Here is a 26194-nt window from a genome sequence, read left to right as displayed (position 1 = left end):
GCACATAGCATCACAAAGCTCAGACTACAGGAATGATCAGAGCAGTGCAGCCACCCAACACACCAGAGACAGGGACCTCCATCCCCTCACTTCCATGAACTAACACCCTTAGTTTGTGTGTGTGTGTGTGATTAACAGTAGAGTCAACACATGAAATCATTTGCACAATGTCACAGCACCACCCAATACCTGAACAAACAGTTTATCCACAGGACCACAGTATAACAGCTCCTGGTGTGTGTGTGTGGGAGAGGGGGGGGGGGGGGATAGCTAGTCAAAGCCAGAGGTAGTGCATGAAAGCATATAGAGGGTTGTGGGGCTCTGAAGTGAAGGGAGCTGTGGGTGAATGGTGGTCTTTGTTGCACAGGGAGGGTCCTGCCAGCCAGAAGGACAGGGTCTGTTTGACTGTTTGCCTGCATCCCAAATGGCACCACCCTATTCCCTATATAGTGCACTACTTTTGACCAGAGCACTATAGGGAATAGGGTGTTATTTGGGCAGGGTTGGGGAGTAACGGATTACATGTAATCTGTTACATGTAAGGGATTACAAAACCGGTAACTGTAATCCGTTACACTCCCAGCATAAGTATTGTAATCAGATTACAGATAACCTTTGAATAACTAGATGACTACTTCGAGGATTAATTTAAATTCAGAAAAACACTTTGACACTGTTTTCTCAATAACATTGAAATCAGCATTGAAAAAAGGCAGAAGTTTAAGTTTGTTCCACCTGAGCGAGTCTGACAACAAGTCAGATACCACTATGATGACACACCAAATGTGTTTGATGGATCGCTGGAAAAGAGCAAGAATAAGCTTTTGTAGGCTACAGTCCAAGCTATGTCTTCCAATAGTGCGACTGCAGTCGGCATCCAAAGATTATCCAACTTGAATAAACGCTTGGAGGTAAGGATGACAGCAGTGGTGTAGTCTACGGTGATACGGATATCACTTATTATTGAAATCTACGTAGCACATTGATGTGAATCACATTGCTGCTCTCTCATTTAGCTATTTGCGCCCAATATTGTTTGAATTCAAGAAGTTTAAGTTGCCTATCAATCATTGTTTTTCAAACCAGTGGACAGCCAGTGAAAAATGCGCTCTTGCAACAGCTGCATATTGCGGATCCCAGCCTATGGAATAAAAATTGGCCGTTTATTGCTCAATCTAATTCATGCCGATAAAAACAATTAAATTCATAGGCCTTTTAAAATGATAAACTTGGATTAGCTAACACAACGTGCCATTGGAACACAGGAGTGATGGTTGCTGATAATGGGCCTCTGTACGCCTATGTAGATATTCTATAAAACATCTGCCATTTCCAGCTACAATAGTCATTTACAACATTAACAATGTCTACACTGTATTTCTGATCAATTTGATGTTATTTTAATGGACCATTTTTTTTTGCTTTACTTTAAATAACACGGACATTTCTAAGTGACCCCAAACTTTTGAACGGCAGTGTACATTTTTGTCTTCTTCTGTAACGGTTGTCGTATGAAGGAGAAGAGGACCAAGGTGCAGCGTGGTATGTGTCCATATCTTTAATAAAGAACTTGAACACTGAACAAAAACAATAAACCAACAACGGAAAACAGTTCTGGCCGGTGCAGACACACAACAGAAAACAGTTCTGGCCGGTGCAGACACACAACAGAAAACAGTTCTGGCCGGTGCAGACACACAACAGAAAACAGTTCTGGCCGGTGCAGACACACAACAGAAAACAGTTCTGGCTGGTGCAGACACACAACAGAAAACAGTTCTGGCTGGTGCAGACACACAACAGAAAACAGTTCTGGCTGGTGCAGACACACAACAGAAAACAGTTCTGGCTGGTGCAGACACACAACAGAAAACAGTTCTGGCTGGTGCAGACACACAACAGAAAACAGTTCTGGCTGGTGCAGACACACAACAGAAAACAGTTCTGGCTGGTGCAGACACACAACAGAAAACAGTTCTGGCTGGTGCAGACACACAACAGAAAACAGTTCTGGCTGGTGCAGACACACAACAGAAAACAGAAAATAATCACCCACCCAACACAATAGAAAACAGGCTCCCTAAATATGGTTCTCAATCAGGGACAACGATTGACAGCTGCCTTTGATTGAGAACCATACCAGGCCAAACACAGAAATAGCAAATCATAGAAAAACTAACATAGACAACCCACCCAACTCACGCCCCGACCATACTAAAACAAAGAGATAACAAAAGAACTAAGGTCAGAACGTGACATCTTCTAATGCCTCTTAAGGGGAAAATAATCTAAAAAGTAATTGAATGTAATCAAATTACATTACTGAGTTTGGGTAATCCAAAGTTACATTACTGATGACAATTTTGGACAGGTAACTAGTAACTGTAACGGATTACATTTAGAAAGTAACCTACCCAACCCTGTATTTGGGAGGCACCCTTTGACTCTTTAGCTTGGTGGTGTGGCCTCTAGCAGCGCCAGTCCCATGTGGAGCCCTGTGCTGCTGGACACAGGCAGGCTGTATGTTGAGAGGGGTGACAGCACCAGAATGGCCCGCTGAGACTGGGAGTGGGTGGGTCTGCTCTGTTTGCAAGGATGTGGACTCTGTTTTAAATGTGAATGATCACTTCTGTTGTTCCATCCTGTTCCAAACTCAACAATACTACTGGAAGGTTATCAAGTTTCAAGATCTACTTTTAGTATTATTTAGTTTAAACTTCACTATTGCCAACTGCTGTAACGCGGTTCGTCTGAGGAAGAAGGAGTAGACCAAAGCGCAGCACGCGTTCCTATTTCCTTTAATTAACTGAACACTAAATACAAAAGAACAAGAGAATAAATGAAAACCGAAACAGTCCCATATGGTGCAAACACTGAAACGGAAAACAACTACCCACAAACACCAGGTGGGAACAGGCTACCTAAATATGGTTCTCAATCAGAGACAACGATTGACAGCTGCCTCTGATTGGGAACCATACCAGGCCAAACACATAGAACTATAACACACAGAACAAACATAGAATGCCCACCCCAACTCACGCCCTGACCAAACTAAAATAGAGACATAAAAAAGGAACTAAGGTCAGGACGTGACAACTGTATCTTATCATCATATCTCAATCTCAAATTCTAGAGGCTGTAATGTTGTGGCAGTAGCATGGCTGTTTTAATGAACCGGAAAGCTTACTGGGGTCTGTATTAACCAATTGATATTCATTATAATCCCGGTGTTTAGGCTCAATGGTTTCTTCTTCACAAGGTGCCACAGGCTTCCTGTCCTGTTGAACACCACTGTGAATGGAGACGGGCTGAGAGTGGTGTTAGAGAATGGGTGTGGGCGGGGGCCTGGGGGTGGAGAGGGGGTTGTTGGGGAATGGTGAGTTTGGGGAGGAGAGATTAGCATTCTCCCTCTCGTTCATCTCTCTCCTTCTTTTTACTCTCTTCATTCTTTCAATTCAATTCAATTCAATTCAATTCAAGGGGCTTTATTGGCATGGGAAACATATGTTAACATTGCCAAAGCAAGTGAGGTAGATACTATTCAAAAGTGAAAACATTCCACTCACATAAGTTCCAAAAGAATAAAGACATTACAAATGTCATATTATGTATATATACAGTGTTGTAACGATGTACAAATGGTTAAAGTACAAAAGGGAAAATAAATAAGCATAAAATGGGTTGTATTTACAATGGTGTTTGTTCTTCACTGGTTGCCCTTTTCTTGTGGCAACAGGTCACAAATATTGCTGCTGTGTTGGCACATTGTGGTATTTCACCCAGTAGATATGGGAGTTTATCAAAATCGGGTTGTTTTCTAATTCTTTGTGGATCTGTGTAATCTGAGGGAAATATGTGTCTCTAATATGGTCACACATTGGTGCAGGAGGTTAGGAAGTGCAGCTCAGTTTCCACCTTGTTTTGTGGGCAGTGTGCACATAGCCTGTCTTCTCTTGAGAGCTAGGTCTGCCTACAGTGGCCTTTCTCAATAGCAAGGCTATGCTCACTGAGTCTGTACATAGTCAAAGCTTTTCTTAGGTTTGGGTCAGTCACAGTGGACAGGTATTCTGCCACTGTGTACTCTCTGTTAAGGCCCAAATAGCATTCTAGTTTGCTGTTTAATTGTTAATTCTTTCCAATGTATCTAGTCATTATCTTTTTGTTTTCTCATGATTTGATTGGGTCTAATTGTGTTGCTGTCCTGGGGCTCTGTGGGGTGTGTTTGTGTTTGTGAACAGAGCCCCAGGACCAGCTTGCTTAGGGAACTCTTCTCCATGTTCATCTCTCTGTAGGTGATGGCTTTGTTATGGAAGGTTTGGGAATCGCTTCCTTTTAGGTGGTTGTAGAATTGAACGGCTCTTTTCTGGATTTCGATAATTAGTGGGTATCGGCCTCTCTCTCTCTCTCTTTCGCAGTCTCTCTCTCTTTCTCCCGTGTATCGGCCTATTTCTGCTCTGCATGCATTATTTGGTGTTATTTCTCCTCTTTCTTTTTGTCAGCGTGGTAGAGAGACTCCCATCTCCTGAGTAAACTTGTAGGTCGTCATTGTAAATAAGAATGAGTTTTTAACTGACTTGCCTAGTTAAATAAAGGTTAAATGTAAAAAACAAATTTACTTGCCACTTGTGTGCAAGTCCACACTCCACAGCGGAGGATTGTTTTGGGCAGGGCGGGTCCTAACAACACTGTTTTTCTAAGCCCTCCCATGTCCTCCTCCCTGTCTCGTCCTCCTCCCTCAGTCAGTTCACAGGCTTTCTTCTGGTATTTATATTTCCCTCCAGACCCGCGTTCAGGAGTTCAGTCGGTTCCTCTCCCTCTCTCACACAGACAGACACTGGATAGAGCTCAGCAAGGTGGGCAGTACTCTAAGTACTGATCTGCCACTGGCTGCTGTCTGATCACCTGACCTGGAGAGGTGTAGCTGGCACTCCTCCTCCCTCCCCTCTAGCCTCTCAGCTCTCCTTCCGAGCCCCAGACTTTCAGATCAGAGGCCAGTGTAGTGTGTGTGTGTGTGTGCAAGTCTAGCAGTGCCAATGCTGCAGTAGCAGTCATGTACAGGGATCTGTCTGACAGTCACTCTGAGTCCCAGGGACCAGGCAGTGAGTCTCTGGGCAGCAGTATGAGTCAGGACAGCCAGGATTGTCTGGGCAGTATGACCCAAGAGAGCCAGGATATCTACCTAAGGATGGACCACCACCGCCGTCGCTCCGGATACCGCCTGGGACGCATCATTGCCCGGCAACAGCTGCTCTGGAGGATAGCTGGAGGTAGGAGGAGGAATGGGAGCTCTAGTCCAGGGTGTTGTATGCGGCTTGCTGACACAGCCTTAAGCGGCAGCAAGCCTCACCTGATGCCCTGGACTAGAGCTAGTTGAGTGGATACTGTAGTAGGAGTGGTGGTGGAAACTCACTCTAAATGTATAAGGACATGGCAAGGTGCTGGACTCAGTCATGGAGTAACTCTGGTGTTGCTTAACTTAATAACACTTTTAGCAAGCTGTGTAAAGGGTGACTAATATTGTTGATCTAGACTAGCACACCACAGTGTTCCTACATTCCAGAGGGTTGATTTTGTGGACTATTCCCTAAGTATGTAACATACCTGGGCTGTGTCATTCGCTGAATTGTTGTTTTGATCCTAAATACGATATGCAAGTCAAGACAGCTCAGAACACCACAGTAGGCGTGTGTTGGGAGCATGACAAGCTATCAGCCCCACCTGAACCTTGATACAGTAGATGACCTACAGTGCCTTAAGTATTCACACTCCTTGACTTTGTCCACATTTTGTTGTGTTACAGCCTGAATGTATTAAATGTAGATTTTGTGTTACTGGCGAATACTCCATAATGTCAAATTGGAATTAGAAATTTTTACAAAATAATTAAAAATGAAAAGCTGAAATGTCTTGAGTCAATAAGTATTCAACCCCTTTGTTTAAAGCAAACCTAAATAAGTTTAGGAGTAAACATGTGCTTAACAAGTCACATAATAAGTTGCAATAATAGTGTCATGATTTTTGAATGACTCATCTCTGTACCCCACATATACAATTATCTGTAAGGTCCCTCAGTCGAGCAATGAATTTCAAACACAGATTCAACCACAAAGACCAGGGAGCGTTTCCAATGCCTTGCAAAAAAGCAGACATTGAATATTATCTCTTTGAGCATGGTGAAGTTATTAATTACACTTTGGATGATGTATCAATACACCTAGTCACTACAAGAGAGGAAGGAAACCACTAGGATTTCACCATGAAACCAATGGTGACTTTAAAACAATGACAAAGTTTAATGGCCGTGATAAGAGAAAACTGAGGATGGATCAACAACATTGTAGCTACTCCACAATACTAACTTAATTGACAGAGTGAAAAAAAGTAAGCCTGTATAGATTACAAAAATACCAAAACATGCATCCTGTTTGCAATAAGGCACTGAAGTAAAACTGCAAAAAATGTGGCAAGGAAATTAACTTTATGTCCTGAACAGAAAGCGTTATGTTTGGGGCAAATCCAACACATCACTGAGTACCACTCTTCAAATTTTGAAGCATGTTGGTGGCGGCATTGTATTATGGGTATGCTTGTCATTGGCAAGGACTGGGGAGTTTATTACAAAAATAAGAAATTGAGTAGCGCTAAGCAAAGGCAAAATACTAGAGGTAAACCTGGTTCAGGCTTCTTTCCAACAGAGACTGAGAGATAAAGTTACCTTTCAGCAGGAGCACGTCCACATTTACACAGGAGTTGCTTACCAAGACGACATTGAATGTTCCTGAGTGGCCTGGTTACAGGTTTGACTTAAATCGGCCAAGGCAGCAGCTACTCTTCTTGTGGTCCAAACACATTAAGGCACTTACATTACATGTAAAACGAAATATAAAATAGTACATCATATAACATTATTACACAACTACATATCTACAATACAAAATGTATAATACCACCATACAATAATATTACAATGTACGTGTGTGTAGAGTGTGTGTGCTAGTGCTTGTGTGCAAATGCCTGTGTCTGTACCTTTGTGTGTGTCTCTTCTGGGTCCCCTCTTGCTTGATTATGTATGTGATATCAACAGAGGTATATTTTCTGGGTGATTTAAGTATTGCCTGGCTTTCATCAAGCTGCCTACTCAGGAAAAAACTTTAAACTAACCAGTGCTTGCAACCTGGTTCAGGTTATCAATCAACCTACCAGAATAGTTACAAACAGCACATGAATGAAATCATGAACATGTATTGATCACACCTTTATTAATGCTGCATACATTTGCTTTAAATCAGTATCCAAATCCATAGGATGAAGTGATCCCAATAAAGTTACCATATTTAGGAAAACTAAAGTTCCAAAGTCTGGGCCTAATATAGTGTATAAGAGGTCAAACAATACGTTTTGTAGTGATTCTTATGTTGATGTTGTTAAGCATATTTGCTGGTCTGTGGTGCATGATAAGCAGCAACCAGACGCTGTACTTGACACATTTATGAAATTGCTTATTCCAGTTACTAATAAGCATGTACCCCTTAAGAAAATGACTGTAAAAACTGTTAAATCCCCTTGGATTGGTGAGGAATTGGACAGTTTTATCCTTGAGTGGGATGAGGCAAAAGGTATGGCAAATAAGTCTGGCAGCATAACCGATTGGCAAACGTAATGCAAATTGAGAAATCATGTGACTAAACAAAAGAAAAATACACTATACTATAAAACAAATAAATTATTTAAAGAATGATAGTAAAATGCTGTGTGTCACCTTGGTATAAAGGGTCGGGAGACAGGCGCAGGAATGTGTATGTCATGCCCTGACCTTAGAGATCCTTATTATTCTCTATGTTTGGTTAGGTCAGGGTGTGACTCGGGTAAGGAAAGTCTATTTTGGGTTTTGTGGGATCTTGTTTTCTGTTTAGTGTCTGTACCTGACAGAACTGTGCGCTTTCGTTTTCACTTTGGTTATTTTGTTTGAGTGTTTATTTGAAAATAAAAATCATGAACACTTTCCACGCTGCACTTTGGTCCACTCCTTTCGATGAGAGCCTTAACAGAAGATCCCACCACCAACGGACCAAGCAGCGTGCCCCGGAGTGGAGGACATCATGGGCATGGGAGGAGGTAATGGCAGGGCATGAGAGCCTGCCTTGGAAACAGGCAGAAGCAGCGAGGGAGGAACGGCGACGAGACCAGGAGTCACGGCAACGATGGAAGCCCGAGAGGCAGCTCCAACATTTTTTTTGGGGGTGGGGACATGGGGAGATTGGCGGAGTCAGGGTTTAGACCTGAGCCAACTCCCCGTGCTTACCGTGGGGAGCGTGTGACTGGTCAGGCACCGTGCTATGCGGAGATGCGCACAGTGTCTCCAGTGCGCATTCACAGCCCGGTGCGCTCTATTTCAGCTGCCCGCAGTTGCCGTGCTAGAGTGGGCATTCAGCCAGGATGGATTGTGTCGGCTCAGCGCTCCTGGTCTCCAGTGCGTCTCTTCGACCCAGGATATCCTGCGCCAGCTCTACAAACGGTATCCCCAGTTCGGCAGCACAACCCAGTGCGGCCTTTTCCAGCTCCCCGCACTTGCCGTGCTACAGCCAGGATGCTTTGTGCCAGCTCTACACTCCAGACCTCCAGTGCGCCTCCATGGCCCAGTATATCCTGCACCGGCTCTACGAACTATGCCTCCAGTGCGCCTTCATAGCCCAGTGCGTAATGTGCCAGCTCTCCACACTCACCGAGCTAAAGTGGGTATCCAGCCAGGACGCGTTGTGGCAGCTCCACGTACCAGGCTTCCAGTACGTCTCCTCAGTCCGATGAGACCTGTTCCGGCTCCACGTACGAAGCCTCCAGTGATGATCCATGGCCCGAAGCCTCCAGTGATGATCCATGGCACAAAACCTCCAGTGATGATCCTTGGCACGAACCCTGCAGTGATGATCCATGGCACGAAGCTTCCAGTGATGATCCATGGCACGAAGCCTCCAGTGATGATCCATGGCACGAAGCCTCCAGTGATGATCAAGGGCACGAAGCCTCCAGTGATGATCCATGGCACAAAGCCTGCAGTGATGAGCCATGGCCCGGAGCCTGCAATGATGATCCATGGCACAAAGCCTCCAGCGATGATCCATGGCACAAAGCCTGCAGTGATGAGCCATGGCCCGGAGCCTGCAATGATGATCCATGGCACAAAGCCTCCAGCGATGATCCATGGCACGAAGCCTCCAGCGTCGATCCGCCCGGATCCTCCAGCGACGGTCCCCGGTCCGGAGCCTCCAGCGACGGTCCCCGGTCCGGAGCCTCCAGCGACGGTCCCCGGTCCGGAGCCTCCAGCGACGGTCCCCGGTCCGGAGCCTGCAGCGACGGTCCCTGGTCCGAAGCCTGTAGCGATGGTCCCCGGTCCGGAGCCTCCAGCGACGGTCCCCGGTCCGGAGCCTCCAGCGACGGTCCCCGGTCCTGAGCCCGCAGCGACAGTCCACAGGCCGGAGCCTGTAGCGAAGAGCTACGGTCCGGAGGCCCCGGAAATGATCCCTGCACCAGAGGCGCCACCGAAGTGGGGGGAGCCTTAAGCAGAGCGGGGCCTGCGTCCCGCACTGGAGCCTCCACCGAGAGCAGATGCCCACCCGGACCCTCCCCTATAGGTTCAGGTTTGCGGCCAGAGTCCGTACTGTCACGCCCTGACCTTAGAGATCCTTATTATTCTCTATGTTTGGTTAGGTCAGGGTGTGACTCGGGTAAGGAAAGTCTATGTTTTCTATTTCTTTGTTTTTTGCTTTGTGTGGTTCCTAATCAGAGGCAGCTGTCTATCGTTGTCTCTGATTGGGGATCATATATAAGTTGTAATTTTCCTTTTGGGTTTTGTGGGATCTTGTTTTCTGTTTAGTGTCTGTACCTGACAGAACTGTGTGCTTTCGTTTTCACTTTGGTTATTTTGTTTGAGTGTTTATTTGAAAATAAAATCATGAACACTTTCCACGCTGCACTTTGGTCCACTCCTTTCGACGAGAGCCTTAATTAACAGTGTAATAGTTTTTAAAATGTCTTTACCCAAATTACAGCGTGCCATGTACAGGCACGGGGATGAAGACCAAACAAATGTATATACAAAGGATATATAAAGGATGTATACAAAACACAGGGTTGAGACCCAAACAAAAGAGCGAGGAGTACCTCGAATAAATACACAAGTGCACACAATGATTATCACAAGAGACGAGACCCGTAATCATCTGCGCAATACAAATGGCACAAAAGCCAAAACACAGCACAGGTACTCACACGACCAACGGACATTGGAACAATAATCGACAGCTCAATGGTGAACCAAAGGGCACACTTATACAATTACCAATCATTGGGAAATGGGCACCAGGTGTGCGTAATAAACAGTTCCGGAGGGATCTCTGAAGTTGCGGTGGCGCCGGACGGACCAGTCGCAGCGTCGTCAGACGGGCCATTCCCACTGTCTCCCTTAATTGTTGATTATTCTGTCACGCTGGTATAAAGGATTTAGAGACAGGCGCAGGAATACATCATCTAGGTTTTTAATACACCCAAAACAAACATGTATACAAAACACTGGGATGTAAACAAACAAAAGAGCGAGGGTAAACCTCGTAGAACGACACGGGACAAGACCCGTAATACACAATGCACAAACATGCAGCACAGGCTGCATGTTTGTGCATAGGCACTCACAACAACAACGGACATGGGAACAATAATCGACAGCCCAATGGGGAAACAAATGGCGCATTTATACAAACACAATCTGTGAGGAATTGTAACCAGGTGTGCGTAATGACACAGTTTAGTACACCCTAGAAGGCCGGTGACGTCGACCTCCAGAACTGGTGGACAGAATGAGCAGCAATACTGGAGGGATCCGTGACACTGTGGAGCAACTTAAATGTAGTTTTGGGTAAAAAGGCAAACTCAACTCCATCATTTATTGAATCAGATGGCTCATAAATTTTTTCATTGGCAAGATTTACTGGCTCAATTAGCCGACCAATCAGCCTGTTACCAACCCATAGTAAACTTTTGGAAAAAATGGAGTTTGACCAGATACAATGCTATTTACTGTAAACAAATTGACAACAGACTTCCAGCATGCTTATAGTGAAGGACATTCAACAAGCACAGCACTGAGAGAAATTGATGATAAAAAGTTTGTGGGGGCTGTTTTGTTAGACTTCCGTGCGGCTTTTGACATTATGAATCATAGTCTGCTGCTGGAAAAACGTATGTGCTATGGCTTTACACCGCCTGCTATAATGTGGATAAAGAGATACTTGTCTAACAGAACACAGAGTGCGTTCTTTAATGGAAGCCTCTCAAACATAATCCAGGTAGAATCAGGAATTCCCCAGGGTAACTGTTTAGGCCCCTTGCTTTTTTCAATCTTTACTAACTACATGCCACTGGCTTTGGGTAAGGCCGCTGTGTCTATGCATGCGGATGACTCTATACACATCAGCTACTACAGCGACTGAAATGACTGCAACACTTAACAAAGAGCTGCAGTTAGTTTTGGAATGGGTAGCAAGGAATAAGTTAGTCCTAAATATTTCCCAAACTAAATGCATTGTATTTGGGACAAATCATTCACTAAACCCTAAACCTCGACTACATCTCGTAATGAATAAAGTGGAAATTGAGCAAGTTGAGGTGGCTAAACTGCTTGGAGTAAACCTGGATTGTGAACTGTCATGATCAAAACATATTGATACAGCAGTAGCTAAGATGGGGAGAAGTCTGTGTGTAATAAAGCACTGCTCTGCCTTCTTAACAACACTATCAAAATGCCAGGTCCTACATGCCATGGTTTTGTCCCACCTACACTACAGTTCAGTAGTGTGGTCACGTGCCACAAAGAGAGACTTGGAAAAATTGCAGTTGGCTCAGAACAGGGCAGCACGGCTGACCCTGAAAAGTACACGGAGAGATAGCATTAATTACATGCATGTCAATCTCTTAAGGCTCAAAGTGGAAGAGAGATTGACTTCATCATTACTTGTTTTTGGGAGAAGTGTTGACAAACTGAATGTACCGAGCTGTCTGTTTAAAATACTAGCACCCAGCTCGGACACCCATGCATACCCCACAAGACATGCCACCAGAGGTCTCTTCAAAATCCCCAAGGCCAGAACAGACTATGGGAGGCGCACAGTACTACATAGAGCCATGACTACATGGAACTCAATTCCACATCAGGTAACTGATGCAAGCAGTAGAATCAGATTTAAAAAGAAGATAAAAATACACCTTATGGAACAGTGTGGACTGTGAAGCAACACAAACATAGGCACAGACACATGCACACACACACACACACACACACATGATAACATACGCACTATACACACACATAGAGATGGAATTTGCATTGTAGATATGTGGTAGTGGATTATGGGCCTGAGGGCACACACTTAGTGTGTTGTGAATTCTGTAATGTGTTGTAATATTTTTAAAATTTGGCAGCGGCTAATGGAGATCATAATAAATACAAATACAAACTGTGTTGGTTTTTCATATAACCTGGGGCATAATCATTTAAGATGTCAAACATATGATTAAGTTTAAGTTGGTCCACTCTGCCATCCAAAGGCAGGTAGCCTAGTGTTTAGAGCATTGGGCAGTATCCGAAAGGTTGGTGGATTGAATCCCCGAGCTGACAAGGTAAACATCTGTTGTTCTGCCCCTAAACAAGGCAGTTACCCCACTGTTCCTAGGCTGTCATTCTAAATAAGAATTTGTTCTTAACTCACTTGCCTAGTTTTTTTTAAAGGCAACGAGCCCACCTTCTGGAACACCATTACCCCTATATGGGTCTCAGCTTTTTTGATAGCCCACTAGACCAAGGTGTGCAAAGTTCTTAGAAATTTACCCAGAAAGACTCACAGCCAAAGGTGATTCGAACATGTATTGACTCAGGGGTGTGAATACTTATGTAAATTAGATATGTCTGTATTTCATTTTCAATACATTTTTCACTTTGTCAATATGGTCCTTTTGAATTCAGGCTGTAACACAACAAAATGTGGAATACGTCAAGTGTTATGGATACTTCTGAAGGCACTGTAGCAATACAATAGAGGAACTAACCAAACAATTAAGCAATATGACATCTGTGAGTATAAGATAATGTCCATGGCAACAGCCAGTACAGTAAACAGTATGAATGAGTTTATGATCAAACAATGACTGACTTGACCTTTAGCCTTGGTTACTCTGTTGCCATTATCTGCTCACAGGATTCATCTAAACTGTGTGGTTCTGTGGAGGTATAGTTCAGCTCTGTTTCATGTGGAGGTATTGTGATGATCTGGGTAGAGGAGGAAGAGGCCTGTAGAATCATGTGCCTGGGTCTAATTACTCAGATCAAAGATGTCTAATGATCTCTGTAATTGCAAACAAAGGTTTCTGTACCAAATATTAAGTTCTGCTTTTGTCATGAAATAAAATGCTAATTAATTACTTAAAAATCATACAATGTGATTTACAGACATCTACAGACCTCTACATGCTTTGTAAGTAGGAAAACCTGCAAAATCGGCAGTGTATCAAATACTTGTTCTCCCCACTGTAACAGTTTTTTCCTGATATAAACACCTATTGTAGCTAAACACAACATATAGGAGAAGGCATTTACTTTGTGGAATCGAGATTGATGGAATAGAGATTGCCAAACCTAGAGACTCAATATTTACTTTGTCCTTTGTAAACACATTATTCGCTGATAATTTACAGTGGGGTCCGAATTATTGGATCCCTTGATAAAGAGAAGCAATAAGCTATATTGAATACAAAAAAACATGTATATTATTTTATACTAATACAATTGCTCAGAGAAAGAGACACCACTATATTTGACCATAGGTATCAGGTACTTTTCTGCATATCGTTCTGTTTTTCAACGCCAAACTCACCACTGGTGTGCGTGGCCAAAAAGCTCTATTTTCATGTCATCTGACCATAGCTCCGGTTCCAATCGAAGTGCCAATGGCGTTTATGAAACTCCAGGCAGTGTGGGTGACTGGTAGCCTAGAGGTTAGAGTGTTGGGTCGAATAGCCAAGTCGATAGAGTGAAAAACCTATCGATGTGCTCTTGAGCAAGGCGCCGTACTACTCTCCCTGTAGCTGCGTACTACTTTCACTGTAGCTAGTATGCGCCAATAAAACATTATTAGTATTAGTATTTTTCATTTCTTTCACATTATTTGTATACTTTTTTTGTAGTCTCTTATGCTCAACTTTATCAAGGGATCCAATCATTTCGGGCCCACTGTACATTATAACTGTCTGTGTAAAAACTATTGTTTGCTAAATCCGGAGAAATGACGGCCCCATGTAAAAATCTGTTGGCCACTAAATCCATCTCGAAGGACCATGTAAAATCTGTTGGCCACTAAATCCATCTCGAAGGACCATGTAAAAATCTGTTGGCCACTAAATCCATCTCGAAGGACCATGTAAAATATGTTGGCCACTAAATCCATCTCGAAGGACCATGTAAAATATGTTGGCCACTAAATCCATCTCGAAGGACCATGTAAAAATCTGTTGGCCACTAAATCCATCTCGAAGGACCATGTAAAAATCTGTTGGCCACTAAATCCATCTCGAAGGACCATGTAAAATCTGTTGGCCACTAAATCCATCTCGAAGGACCATGTAAAATCTGTTGGCCACTAAATCCATCTCGAAGGACCATGTAAAATCTGTTGGCAACTAAATCCATCTCGAAGGACCATGTAAAAATCTGTTGGCCACTAAATCCATCTCGAAGGACCATGTAAAAATCTGTTGGCCACTAAATCCATCTCGAAGGACCATGTAAAAATCTGTTGGCCACTAAATCCATCTCGAAGGACCATGTAAAATCTGTTGGCCACTAAATCCATCTCGAAGGACCATGTAAAAATCTGTTGGCCACTAAATCCATCTCGAAGGACCATGTAAAAACTATTGGTCGCTAAATCCGGAGAAATGATGGACCATGTAAAAAAGGTTGGCTGGTATGCCATCACCCATCTGAGCGGGCGGCTGTGAATGCCCTCTCCCACTATATACTTATAACTGATTGGTTTGGTTCCGCCCACTATAGTTCTGTCCGGTTAGAACATGATGTTGAGGCCCATACTGAACACTTGGTCACCACCACATGCACACACACGCAGACACAGCTGTTTCTATTTGAGGATGTTTATATGATTGTGGTAGTCCGAATGACTTTCAATCTAATTGTTGTGGTGATTTTCATGCACGCACAACATTCAAACATTCGTGTTATTGTCGACAATAAAAAGCAGTGTCCAGATGCCATTTCCAAGTGTTCTGAGCTTAGTCATGAACTAAAACGCTGTTTCAAATGAGATTCTTCATTGATCATGCTATTTATTCCAGGATGTTTGCAAAACTGGCCCATAAAGTGCGGGTACTATCAATGCACTCAACCTTTTGTCACACACAGCAGTATTAGAGTCTGTCCAGTGAACTGACCTCCTCCATCCCCTGTTGTGGCCTGTCTCTTCTGGCTGGAGCATTCCAGCTGGCCAGCTGCATTGACGTAGCAGGCTAGGAGAGGGAGGGACTGGGCTACCACACCTGGGTTCAAATACTATTTGAAATCATTTTAAATACTTTATCTGTGCTTGAGGTGGGAAACCCCCTCTATCTTGCACTCCAGACAGGCTAGAACAAACACTCAAAGTATTGGAAAGATTGCAAATATTATTTGAAACCATGTCTGGGGTTTACCCGGCCATAGTGACTGGTAATGTAGCAGACTGTGGGAGGGAGTGACTGGGAGCTACTGGGAGTTTGTATAGTTTCACCCTGAATTCCCAGGAAGCTTGTCCAGGGGCCTTATGTTTCCAATCTGATGGCATTGCAGTGAGACTCCAGCTACGAATGTGTGGGAGTGTGTGTGGGTCCCATTCAACTGCTTATAGCCAGTCAAAGAGAGTCCATACCAATGAGTTGCTACAGTGTACAACATTCCTAGAACCATTTTGTATTATATAAACATTTCGCAGAGTAGGCCTACAGAGCTGCGACTGTGGTCCAATATCTAGCAGGGTTTTCCTGGTCCACAGAGTGAAGGAATGAGCCAGTTTATCTGCAACAGGGTATGAAGATGAGGCCAGTCTCTCTGCAGCAGAATATGATGATGAGGCCAGCTTCTCTGCAGCAGGGTATGAGGATGAGGCCAGGTTCTCTGCAGCAGGGTATGATGAAGCCAGCTTCTCTGCAGCAGGGTATGAGGATGAGGCCAGCCTCTCTGCAGCAGGGTTTGTATGCATCCCAAATTGAACCCTATTCCTATATAGCTCCCTACTTTTGACCGGGCCCATGGGGATTGGGGGCCAGGGCCGGTCCCATTTGGGACTCAGCCTATGTGTATGAGGGAAGAGGCCTGTGTTCTATTCTAGAGGAATGTGTCTCTTTCCTGTCAATATTCCTGCAGTCCAACTCAATCTCTCTCTCTAGATCTATAGAGCAGACTGACTCCATCTCTCCCTGTATCTGCTGCTGCTGCTGCTATTAAGGGGAGTGGAAAAACCCAACACTTCACATCCGAATATAACTATATAGGTCCTCTGTGTCCAATTCCCCCATACTCACGAACACAGACCCTCACACACGTGGTTATCCTCCCCTTTGCCCCCTCTGGCCGTACACAATACCCCCTCTGTCCACAGTCAATGATCTTTTCATGCCGTCATGGAGAGAAATTCCTCGCAGAATTCCTGTCTTACGCCCAAAGTTATTTTCATCCGAACTTCAATTTGCTTTGGATGATGTTCTACTGGCAAACCCATTGTAAAATACTCAAATACAGAACCCAGAATATTGGTCAACTGCACAGTCAGAGTTATTGCAATAAATCATGCCTGGAGTAGTGGATATTGGTGCTTTGGCCCTGGAATGTTTATCAATACTAAATTCCTGTATAACTGGCTGTCTATTTCTATCTCTATATATCTCTACCTATATCTATAGCTGCACATGTATCTGTAGTGGGGATATACTGCATATCAGTGGAGGCTGCTGAGGGGAGGACGGCTCATAATAATGGCTGGAAAGGAATAAATGGAATGGCATCAAACACATGGCAACCATGAATTGAAACCATGATACCATTCCACCTTTTAAAATGTTTTTTATTTGACCTTTATATATACAGGTTTTTTTCTCATTGAGATAACATCTCTTTTCCAAGAGAGACCTGGTCCAATAGCAGCAGGGGGAACAACGTTTCAGACAAAACAACTTACATACACTAACACAACATTAAACAAAACTATAAACAACACATACAGTACAACAATTACATATTACATTAAAAACACAAACGTCTTGACTAAAAACAGTTGGCCTAAAAACAATTACATTCTTCTATGATATATACATCGATCAAGTGTTTAAACTCCACCAACGAAACTAGATCATCACATTTTAAAATGTTCAGGAGAGAATTCCAGGACCACGGTGCTAAGTAACTAAAACTATTTCTACCATGACCTGTTCTAATTTTTGGTACTGTTAGAAGCAAATCAGAATGGGACCGTAATTGATATTTATTTACTGACCTGGCTAAAAAAGAACAGAGATAAAATGGCATTTTACCCAATATGGCCTTATAAATCAGTGTATACCAGTGTTTAAGCCTACACAAGGTCAATGACGACCAGCCAACAGAGCTGTAGAGATCACAATGATGTGTTAGACATTTCTGATTTGTAATGAACCTGAAGACTGCATGATACACTGAATCAAGTGCTCTCAGGGTAGTGGCTGAGGCCTGCATATATATAACATCACTAAAATCTCAAACCGACAGTAATGTACATCGTACCAGCTCCTTCCTGGCCTCAAAAGAAAAACAAGCTTTATGCCGGTAATACAATCCTATTTTCAGCTTGAGCTTCCTTATCAAGTTCTCTACATGCACAGTGAAGCTCAGCTTATCATCAACCCACACACCCAAATATTTGTACACTTTAACTTGCTCTATAGTATGTCCAGCCAATGTAGCAATGACATGATTTGTAACATGCCTGGCATTTGAAAATATCATGCATTTTGTTTTACCCTGAATTTAGAATCAGCTTTAAATCATACAGATTCTGTTGTATGATGTTAAATGCTTTTTGGGCATTTTCAAAAGCTGAAGATAAACTACTACCACTTGAATAAAGAACAGTATCATCTGCATAAAAATGAACATCCGCTGTTTCAGTAAAATCCCCAATGTTGTTGATATACTAAATTGGGCCCAAAAAAACAGTGGGCCCAAAATAGAACCTTGCGGAACACCTGAGCACACCTCTATGGACTCAGATTTACAACCATCCGCCATTACACATTGTGTATGATTTGATAGGTAATTTATAAACCAATCTAGAGCATGACCAGTAATTCCACAACATTTGAACCTTTGCACTAACACAGCATGGTCCACGGTGTCAAAAGCCTTCGACAAATCAATAAAAACCGACACACAATGTAACTTCTTATCAAGAGCACAGTGGATGTCATTTAAAACCTTTAATGTTGCTGAAACAGTGCTGTGACCAGACTTAAAACCTGATTGCATTCCATCTAAGATGTTGTTTTCTTGGAAGTAGACCTTTAGCTGCCTACTAACTAAGGACTCCAGTACCTTTGACAGTACAGACAATTTTGATATGGGTCGATAGTTGTCAAGTAGCGAAGGATCTCCACCTTTCAGGAGAGGCAGTACAAAAGCAGATTTCCATAACTTGGGGATTTCCTTAACATCAAGCGTGTGGTTAAAAATACATGTTAAGGGGGAGCAATGATGTCTGCAGCTAGGTGTAGGAGGCGGGGGTCTAGTTCATCAGGGCCAGGGGATTTTTTAAAATACATTTCTTTCAGAGCTTTACACACTTCTGAAACAGAGAAGGATGAAAAGGAGAACCTGGTGAAGGAGTGCACAGGGTCAGGTAAATTCATAGGGGGCTCAATTATACCTTTGACCTTTTCAAATAAACTGCCTGCATCTAAAAAATGACGATTCAAGGCTTTCAGAATGGAGGTTCTCTCAGTTACAATCTGTGTATCGACCAACAATTGTTTGGGAAGCTATGTATATTTTTAAAGACTGAAATGGTGCTTTACTGTGGTAGAACTCTAAACCATGAAGAAAGGCTGGCTCGCTGACACCATTTGTTTTCTTCATGTCTTCACTGAGGGGTCTGTGTTTGGAACAGGTCCTCCTGTCCAGTCTGACCTCCTAGCTGACCCCCGAGCCTCTAGTGGCCCTTCAAAACGGCCCTCTGACCCCCCTGTGAATCTGTTGTTGTAGCCAGTGGCTCCATTCTCTCTCTGTGAAGACAATTACCTCTCTCTCTCTCTGTCTCAGGGCTCAGGACACTGTTGGCACCTCATCTACTGGTAGAAGTTACAACCTGGCAGCTGAATAGTAATAGGCTGGAGATGATCTGTCTGTTTGTCTCCTCAGGAGGACTGTGATAACTAGCAGTGTGGACTGAAGGTGCAAGGCTGTTGTGTACTGTAGATTACATGACTTGGTTGTTGTGTACTGTAGATTACATGACTTGGTTGTTGTGTACTGTAGATTACATGACTTGGTGGTTGTGTACTGTAGATTACATGACTTGGGGGTTGTGTACTGTAGATTAACTGTAGATTACATGACTTGGTTGTTGTGTACTGTAGATTACATGACTTGGTGGTTGTGTACAGTAGCTGTATGACTTAAGGGTTATTATGCATCATAGAACCAGGCTACAGGCCTGCTAGCCGCCATGATAACCCTCTGTAAAATATAGCCATGTTGATCATAATAAGGATACAGTACCTTAACAGGAAGAAGCTTCGGCCTCCCAGGTTTCGAGGTGGGCTGAAAGCCTGTGACAGAGCCTACGTTGTACCCTACTCAACACGACCCTGATGGTGACAGAGCCTACGTTGTTCCCTATTCAACACGACCCTGATGGTGACAGAGCCTACGTTGTGCCCTACTCAACACGACCCTGATGGTGACAGAGCCTACGTTGTGCCCTACTCAACACAACCCTGATGGTGACAGAGCCTACTCAACACGACCCTGATGGTGACAGAGCCTACGTTGTGCCCTACTCAACACGACCCTGATGGTGACAGAGCCTACGTTGAGCCCTACTCAACACGACCCTGATGGTGACAGAGCCTACGTTGTGCCCTACTCAACATGACCCTGATGGTGACAGAGCCTACGTTGTGCCCTACTCAACACGACCCTGATGGTGACAGAGCCTACGTTGTGCCCTACTCAACACAACCCTGATGGTGACAGAGCCTACGTTGTGCCCTACTCAACACGACCCTGATGGTGACAGAGCCTACGTTGTGCCCTACTCAACACGACCCTGATGGTGGCAGACAAGGACTTCTTATCTATTTCTCTAGGGAAAGTGATGTGTCGCACAGGCTACAGGCCAAATGACAACCCTGGTCCCATTTAGCAGAAGTCCTGCCTCTCCTACAGCCTGTGTGTCTAACCTGACAGCTGTCATGTCCAGACCAGCCCAGTCATAGAGCAGGCTAATGATTGTCTACATACCTGATATCCAGTGTAACGATACACACAAGTCATATATTAACAGAACCAGGCTGGAAAATTCTCACTGCTCAGCTCAACTCAAAGGTCAATCACGTTCCTGAGGGGAAATGCTTACTAGCGGAATAATTTCCCAGTGCAAAGTGGCACAAATCAAGTCAATAACTAGGTACTAACTAATTGTATCTCAGTAACAGTCACTGAAATAATACTTTATTAGGTCAGAATGTATTAACTGTGGACTGTGATTGTGTCATTTGAAAGTGAAGTCCAGGCCTCTCTTGATCTTTACATTAACCTCAGATGGAGTGTGTGTGGGTGTATGTTTGTATTTGAGTGTGTGTGTGTGTGTGTGTGTGTGTGTGTGTGTGTGTGTGTGTGTGTGTGTGTGTGTGTGTGTGTGTGTGTGTGTGTGCGTGCATGCGTGTGTGTGTGTGTGTTGGAACATAAACAGGGTGTTTTCATGGCAATTCGAGTGGAATAAGATGTTAGAGATGAGAGGTTATTGGTTGTGCCTCCTGGTGATTCAGTAGCCTGTCGTCACTGTTCCACTCGGTTTCCTCACGTCACTGGGTTCATCCTTTCTGCTGTCCTCCTCTGGCAGTGATGTGTAACTGCACCACCACATGGAGAGAGTGTGTGTGTGTGTGTGTGTGTGTGTGTGTGTGTGTGTGTGTGTGTGTGTGTGTGTGATCTCCTAACCCTGTACGTGTGATAGCTGTGGTTCTGGGCCAGAGTAAACTGGCTGTTTGTCTGTTTGTCAGTTATTAATGAGGATATTTCTCCAGTTGTATTACACAGCTCATGGAAAACCAAATGACAGTGTTTGCTATGCAATCAAAGACAGGAGAATTACAGCATACAGGCTTAGATTATGACAGGGAAACAGCATTGCCAGACACAAACATTATATTACCCACACACACACACACACACACACACACACACACACACACACACACACACACACACACACACTGCTTATAGGTGACTGATTTACAGAGGGCAGCTGTCAAAGTGGTGCACATGCATGTCCATTAGCAGGAGGACAAGGTTACTAACTACATAGAACTCAGTTGTGTTATTGACTGCACTGGGGGGGGGGGGGGGGGGGGGGGGGGGGGGTGGTATCTGCACCCAGAGAACCACCAATGCCAACCAACAGGTACTTCTCTACTCTCTCTCTACAGCCTGCCCTATACAGTACCTCTGGCCACAGGTATTAATTAGCCTTCTCTATAACTCTCTGGCCTCACACAGGTCTGTGGATTTTTCATGCCGATGTCTAGTTTGATAACACTGCTCTATATCTCGTAGACCAAAAACAACAGAAGATAAAAAGGTGTTGTTTGATGTTATCATTCTTCTAAGAAAATAAAACTTCTGAGTTAAGTGTAATCATTTAGTAGCTACCGGTAGTTCACTATTTGGAAACTTACATCAGTCATCTGGTATGGTAGTGTTTCTATGTCCCATACTGAACTACTCAGGTTATCTCTTAACGTTAACAACTAACACTCTGGATGCATCCCGAATGGAATCATATTCCCTATATAGTGCACTTCTTTTGACCAAAGTCCTACGGGCCCTATATAGGGAATAGGGTGCCATTTGCGACTCATGGTCTGATTCCTGAACGGCGAGGAGGGCTGGTGGTGGTACACAATGTGTTGAGAGGGGGTGACAGACGTATGCCTTGTTGAAATGAAAAAGGAAATCTCCAAAAGCCAAAGTTTATGTTTTTCTCTCCTCTATGAAGGGCCTCCAAGATAGCTGTCAAAACACTTTAGCATGTGTGGGAAAATGGTCCTGGTCCAGCGCCTGGAAGTGTTTATGTAGAATTTGGGGCTGAGGTGGGGGCTAAAGCTTGAGATTGATCACTGTATGTATCTCACAGAATGCATGGCTGTTTGATTTATGATCTGTTTGGAGCTGCTGGCTGAGTGGGGTAGAGGTGTGAGGGGCTGTGGAGAGTGTACGGGAAGGGATCTGTCGAGGTGTTTTCTCAGCCCTGCCTGGGGTCGTGATGTTTCCTGGTACAGGCCTCTCTTCCAGGATTTCTCTTCCAGGACTTGGTAAAGGGATTCATGTGGGTCAGGGTGAGGTTTAGATGTGGGAAGTACTATGGTCAAGAGTAGTGGGGAGACGGGAACACCACTACCCTATGAGACCAGACCCGACCACTACCCTATCCTTCCCTCAGCCAGGAACAGGTCTGTAAATCACAGTGATGCTTGAAGAAATGTAAAGCTCGGGTGTATCTCTGAGATCATGACTGGTCTTCACCATGTAGAAGCTCTGATTTAGAACATATGTGATGTCTGCTTTTTTAAAACAACTTGAAGTAACCCCCCATGTCTTTAACCCCTTGAGGATGCATCATTCTAAAAGGTTCACTGTGTTTAAACTAAAGGGGCAGCAGACAAATTCAGAGTCAGAAGGGGTTTTTACATCCCTGTGGGCGTTGGATGTTTTGGTGCTGTTGTCATAGTAGACATTGTAGACAGTGGTGGGTGTGAGAGTGACTGTCAAGGTATGTTGTTGTAAGTATGTATTTGTGTCTTGTGTAGTTGAGACATGGTATGTGTCACTGTGTTGTCTAAGGTATCTATTGTTCTAATAGCATTAGAAGTCTGCTCTGTGCTGGGTGAAAGGATTGGTGACTATGTTGGGAGAGAGAATCGGAGAGTCAGTTTAAGAGCTGTTTTTCTGCCAGATGAAAGGCTGGTCTTTCTGGGTGATCTTCTGAGCTGTTCCACGGGGTGCATGCAGTGTTGCTACAGCTGTGCTGTTCTTGTTTCAACTCCATACCAGAGTATGCAAGTGGAGCTGAGCTGGAGCAGAAATTTTACTGGAGCGCAAGAGCGAGATTCCCAAAGGCTGGAGTGTCGGCCTTATCGCCGGCTCCAAATTCGCGGCAGTAGCTCTCCAGTCTCCAGCTCCCTTCACGAATTCAGGACATGTCCGGCCCACCATGCATTTGTAGTCTACTTGTGTGCTGCAAAAGCCCCTTGCTTTAGCTACTGTTAAATCAAATCGAATTGTATTTGTCACATGCGCCGAATATAACATGCCCTTAACCAACAATGCAGTTTAAGAAATAGAGTTAAGAAAATATATGCTAAATAAACTAAAGTAAAAAATTAAACACAATAGGATTACATAATAATAACGAGGCTATATACAGGGGCTACCGGTACCGAGTTAATGTGCGGAGGTGCAGGTAAGTCAAGGTAATTTTTGGTGCCTTCCTCTGACACCGCCTAGTATACAGGTCCTGGATGGCAGGAAGCTTGGCTCCACTGATATATTGGGCCATACACACTACCCTCTGTAGCTCCTTACGGTCGGATGCCGAGCAGTTGCCATATCAGGCGGCGATGCAACCAGTCAGGATGCTCTCAATGGTGCAGCTGTAGAACCTTTTGAGGATCTGGGGACCCATGACAAATATTTTCAGTCTCCTTGGTGTGTTTGAACCATGATAGTTTGTTGGTGATGTGGACACCAAGGAACTTGAAACTCTTGACCTGCTCCACTACAGCCCTGTCTATATTAATGGGGGCCTGTTTGGCCCTCAGTTTCCTGTAGTCCACGATCATCTCCTTGCTACATTGAGGGAGAGGTTATTGTCCTGGCACCACACGGCCAGATCTCTGACCTTCTTCCTGTAGGCTGTCTCATCGTCATCGGTGATCAGGCCTACCGCTGTTGTGTCGTCAGCAAACTTAATGATGGTGTTGGAGTCGTGCTTGTCCATGCTCTAGGGCAACGTTGTGCTCTAGGGCAACGTTGTCTAGATGGAATTTGTATTGGTGGTCCTGGCACCTGGACCTTTTTTGGAACACCATTATTTGTGTCTTCCTGATATTTAATGTCAGGGCCCAGGTCTGGCAGAATCTGTGCAGAAGATCTAGGTGCTGCTGTAGGCCCTCCTTGGTTGGGGACAGAAGCACCAGATCATCAGCAAACAGTAGATAATTGACTTCATCCACGTCTTCGGCGCCCGAGGAACAGTAGGTTAACTGCCTAGCTCAGGGACAGAACAACAGATTTTTACCTTGTCAGCTGGGAGTTCAATCCAGCAACCTTTCGGTTACTGGCCCAACGCTCTAACTGCTAGGCTACCTGCCACCCCATTCCATGCCGCCCCTATCAGAACCCTCCTGGTAGAAAGTATTGAAGGGGCTGTGGTATGGGGGAATGAGTGGGTATTGTATGGGCTGTGGTACAGGGGAATGAGGGGGTATTGTGTGGAATGTGGTACGGGGGCATGAGGGGGTATTGTATGGGCTGTGGTACGGGGCATGAGGGGGTATTGTATTGAAGTATGGGCTGTGGTATGGGGGCATGAGGGGGTATTGTGTGTAGTGGTGGTGGAGAGGTATTAGGATGTAGCCCTGAGGGTGGCAAGAGGACCATGATGGAAACATGGGGGATGTTAATTAAAAATAGACCCACGTTGTTCCCACGACACTGGCAGAGTGACTTGGGGAATGAGCCTGAAGCCGGCGCTTGGAAGGGGGTAGGGGGTATGGGGAGGGTAAAGTGTACCAGCAGAACCTGGGGCTAGGCTATATTAACAATCCATCCACTGCCTCGCCAGCACTCTGCTAGGCTCTCACTGGACCTATTACTGCCTATTCCTGGCTCTGTGTACAACTACCTACGTACAACCAGTCACTTAGGGTCTCTCCACTGAGGCTACAGACTACTATTTAGAGACAACTACTTAAGCCTCAATCAGCTCTTCCTATTGTCCATGCACAATTGAACTCTGTTAGACAAGAAAATGTTAGACAGAGACAGGAGGAAATGTAGGCTTGTTTCAGACATGAGACATCTGTGGTGGTGGTTGTGGTTGACTAGAAGGGGCATATTGTTTCCTCCTGCCTGTCTGTCTACCTCAGGCTGTTAATGTAAGGTAGTGTGATCACTGAGTAGGTGTTTCTGGTGTTATTCTAAGGTAGTGTGATCATAATTGTGTGCAGCAGTAGTCTGTTTGTGACCAGGCTGCTGTCCCTCCTGAATCCTTCCCCAGGGCAGTCAGACAGACAGCAGGGGAGTATTGCCCTCAACTATTGTTTTCACAGCCACAGCTCTCGCTCGCTCTTTTTATCCATTCTTTATTTTTCTTTCTTTCTTTCTTTCTTTCTTTCTTTCTTTCTTTCTTTCTTTCTTTCTTTCTTTCTTTCTTTCTATCTCTTTCTTTACTCTCTCTCTCTCTCTTTCACTCTCTTTCACTCTCTTTCACTCTCTTTCAATCTCTTTCACTCTCTTTCACTCTCTCTCTCTCTCTCTTTCACTCTCTCTCTCTCTCTCTCTCTCTCTCTCTCTCTCTCTCCCTCTCTCTCATGCACTAAATAGTAAATAGGGAGTAGGGTACCATTTGGGATGCTTTCTGAGGATCTAAGTAAGATTCATGGCTGCTGATTGTTGACGGTTTATGTCATGGTTTTATGTCATGCTTTGGTTTTCCCCACTTTAGCTGCCCACGCTTTTCCATTCCGTCGATTTGCTGGAAAAACATCTGGATCAAGAAACTCCCCCTCCACCCCGTCCTCCCTCTCCCTCCCCTTCCCGCCTCATCCCTTACTCCCCCTCTAAATC

General features: G+C 44.3%; 1 protein-coding gene and 1 pseudogene across 5 annotated transcripts in view; both read left to right on the top strand.

The window, feature by feature from the left end:
* The window catches only part of LOC110503811 (stAR-related lipid transfer protein 13), a 113817-nt gene that overhangs the window by 60318 nt on the left and 27305 nt on the right, over positions 1 to 26194 (top strand). Inside the window, exon 1 of one of the 4 annotated variants that reach the window (XM_036961220.2) lies at positions 4969 to 5270. The exons of the other annotated variants lie outside the window; for them this stretch is intronic. Coding sequence (XP_036817115.1) covers positions 5054 to 5270 — 217 coding nt within the window. The 5' untranslated portion in view covers positions 4969 to 5053. Of the gene's footprint in view, positions 1 to 4968; positions 5271 to 26194 lie in introns of those variants that run through there. 4 annotated transcript variants of the gene reach the window in all.
* On the top strand, positions 8012 to 12226 carry LOC149972376 (uncharacterized; annotated as a pseudogene). Its single transcript, XR_016491335.1, has one exon. The product of XR_016491335.1 is annotated as an uncharacterized LOC149972376 (transcript).

The sequence above is a fragment of the Oncorhynchus mykiss genome, chromosome 24, assembly GCF_057628025.1.
Source record: "Oncorhynchus mykiss isolate SJ-2025 chromosome 24, ASM5762802v1, whole genome shotgun sequence".
NCBI lineage: Eukaryota > Metazoa > Chordata > Actinopteri > Salmoniformes > Salmonidae > Oncorhynchus > Oncorhynchus mykiss.
Note: the sequence above shows the minus strand (reverse complement) of the source record. Positions and strands in the feature narration are given on the sequence as shown.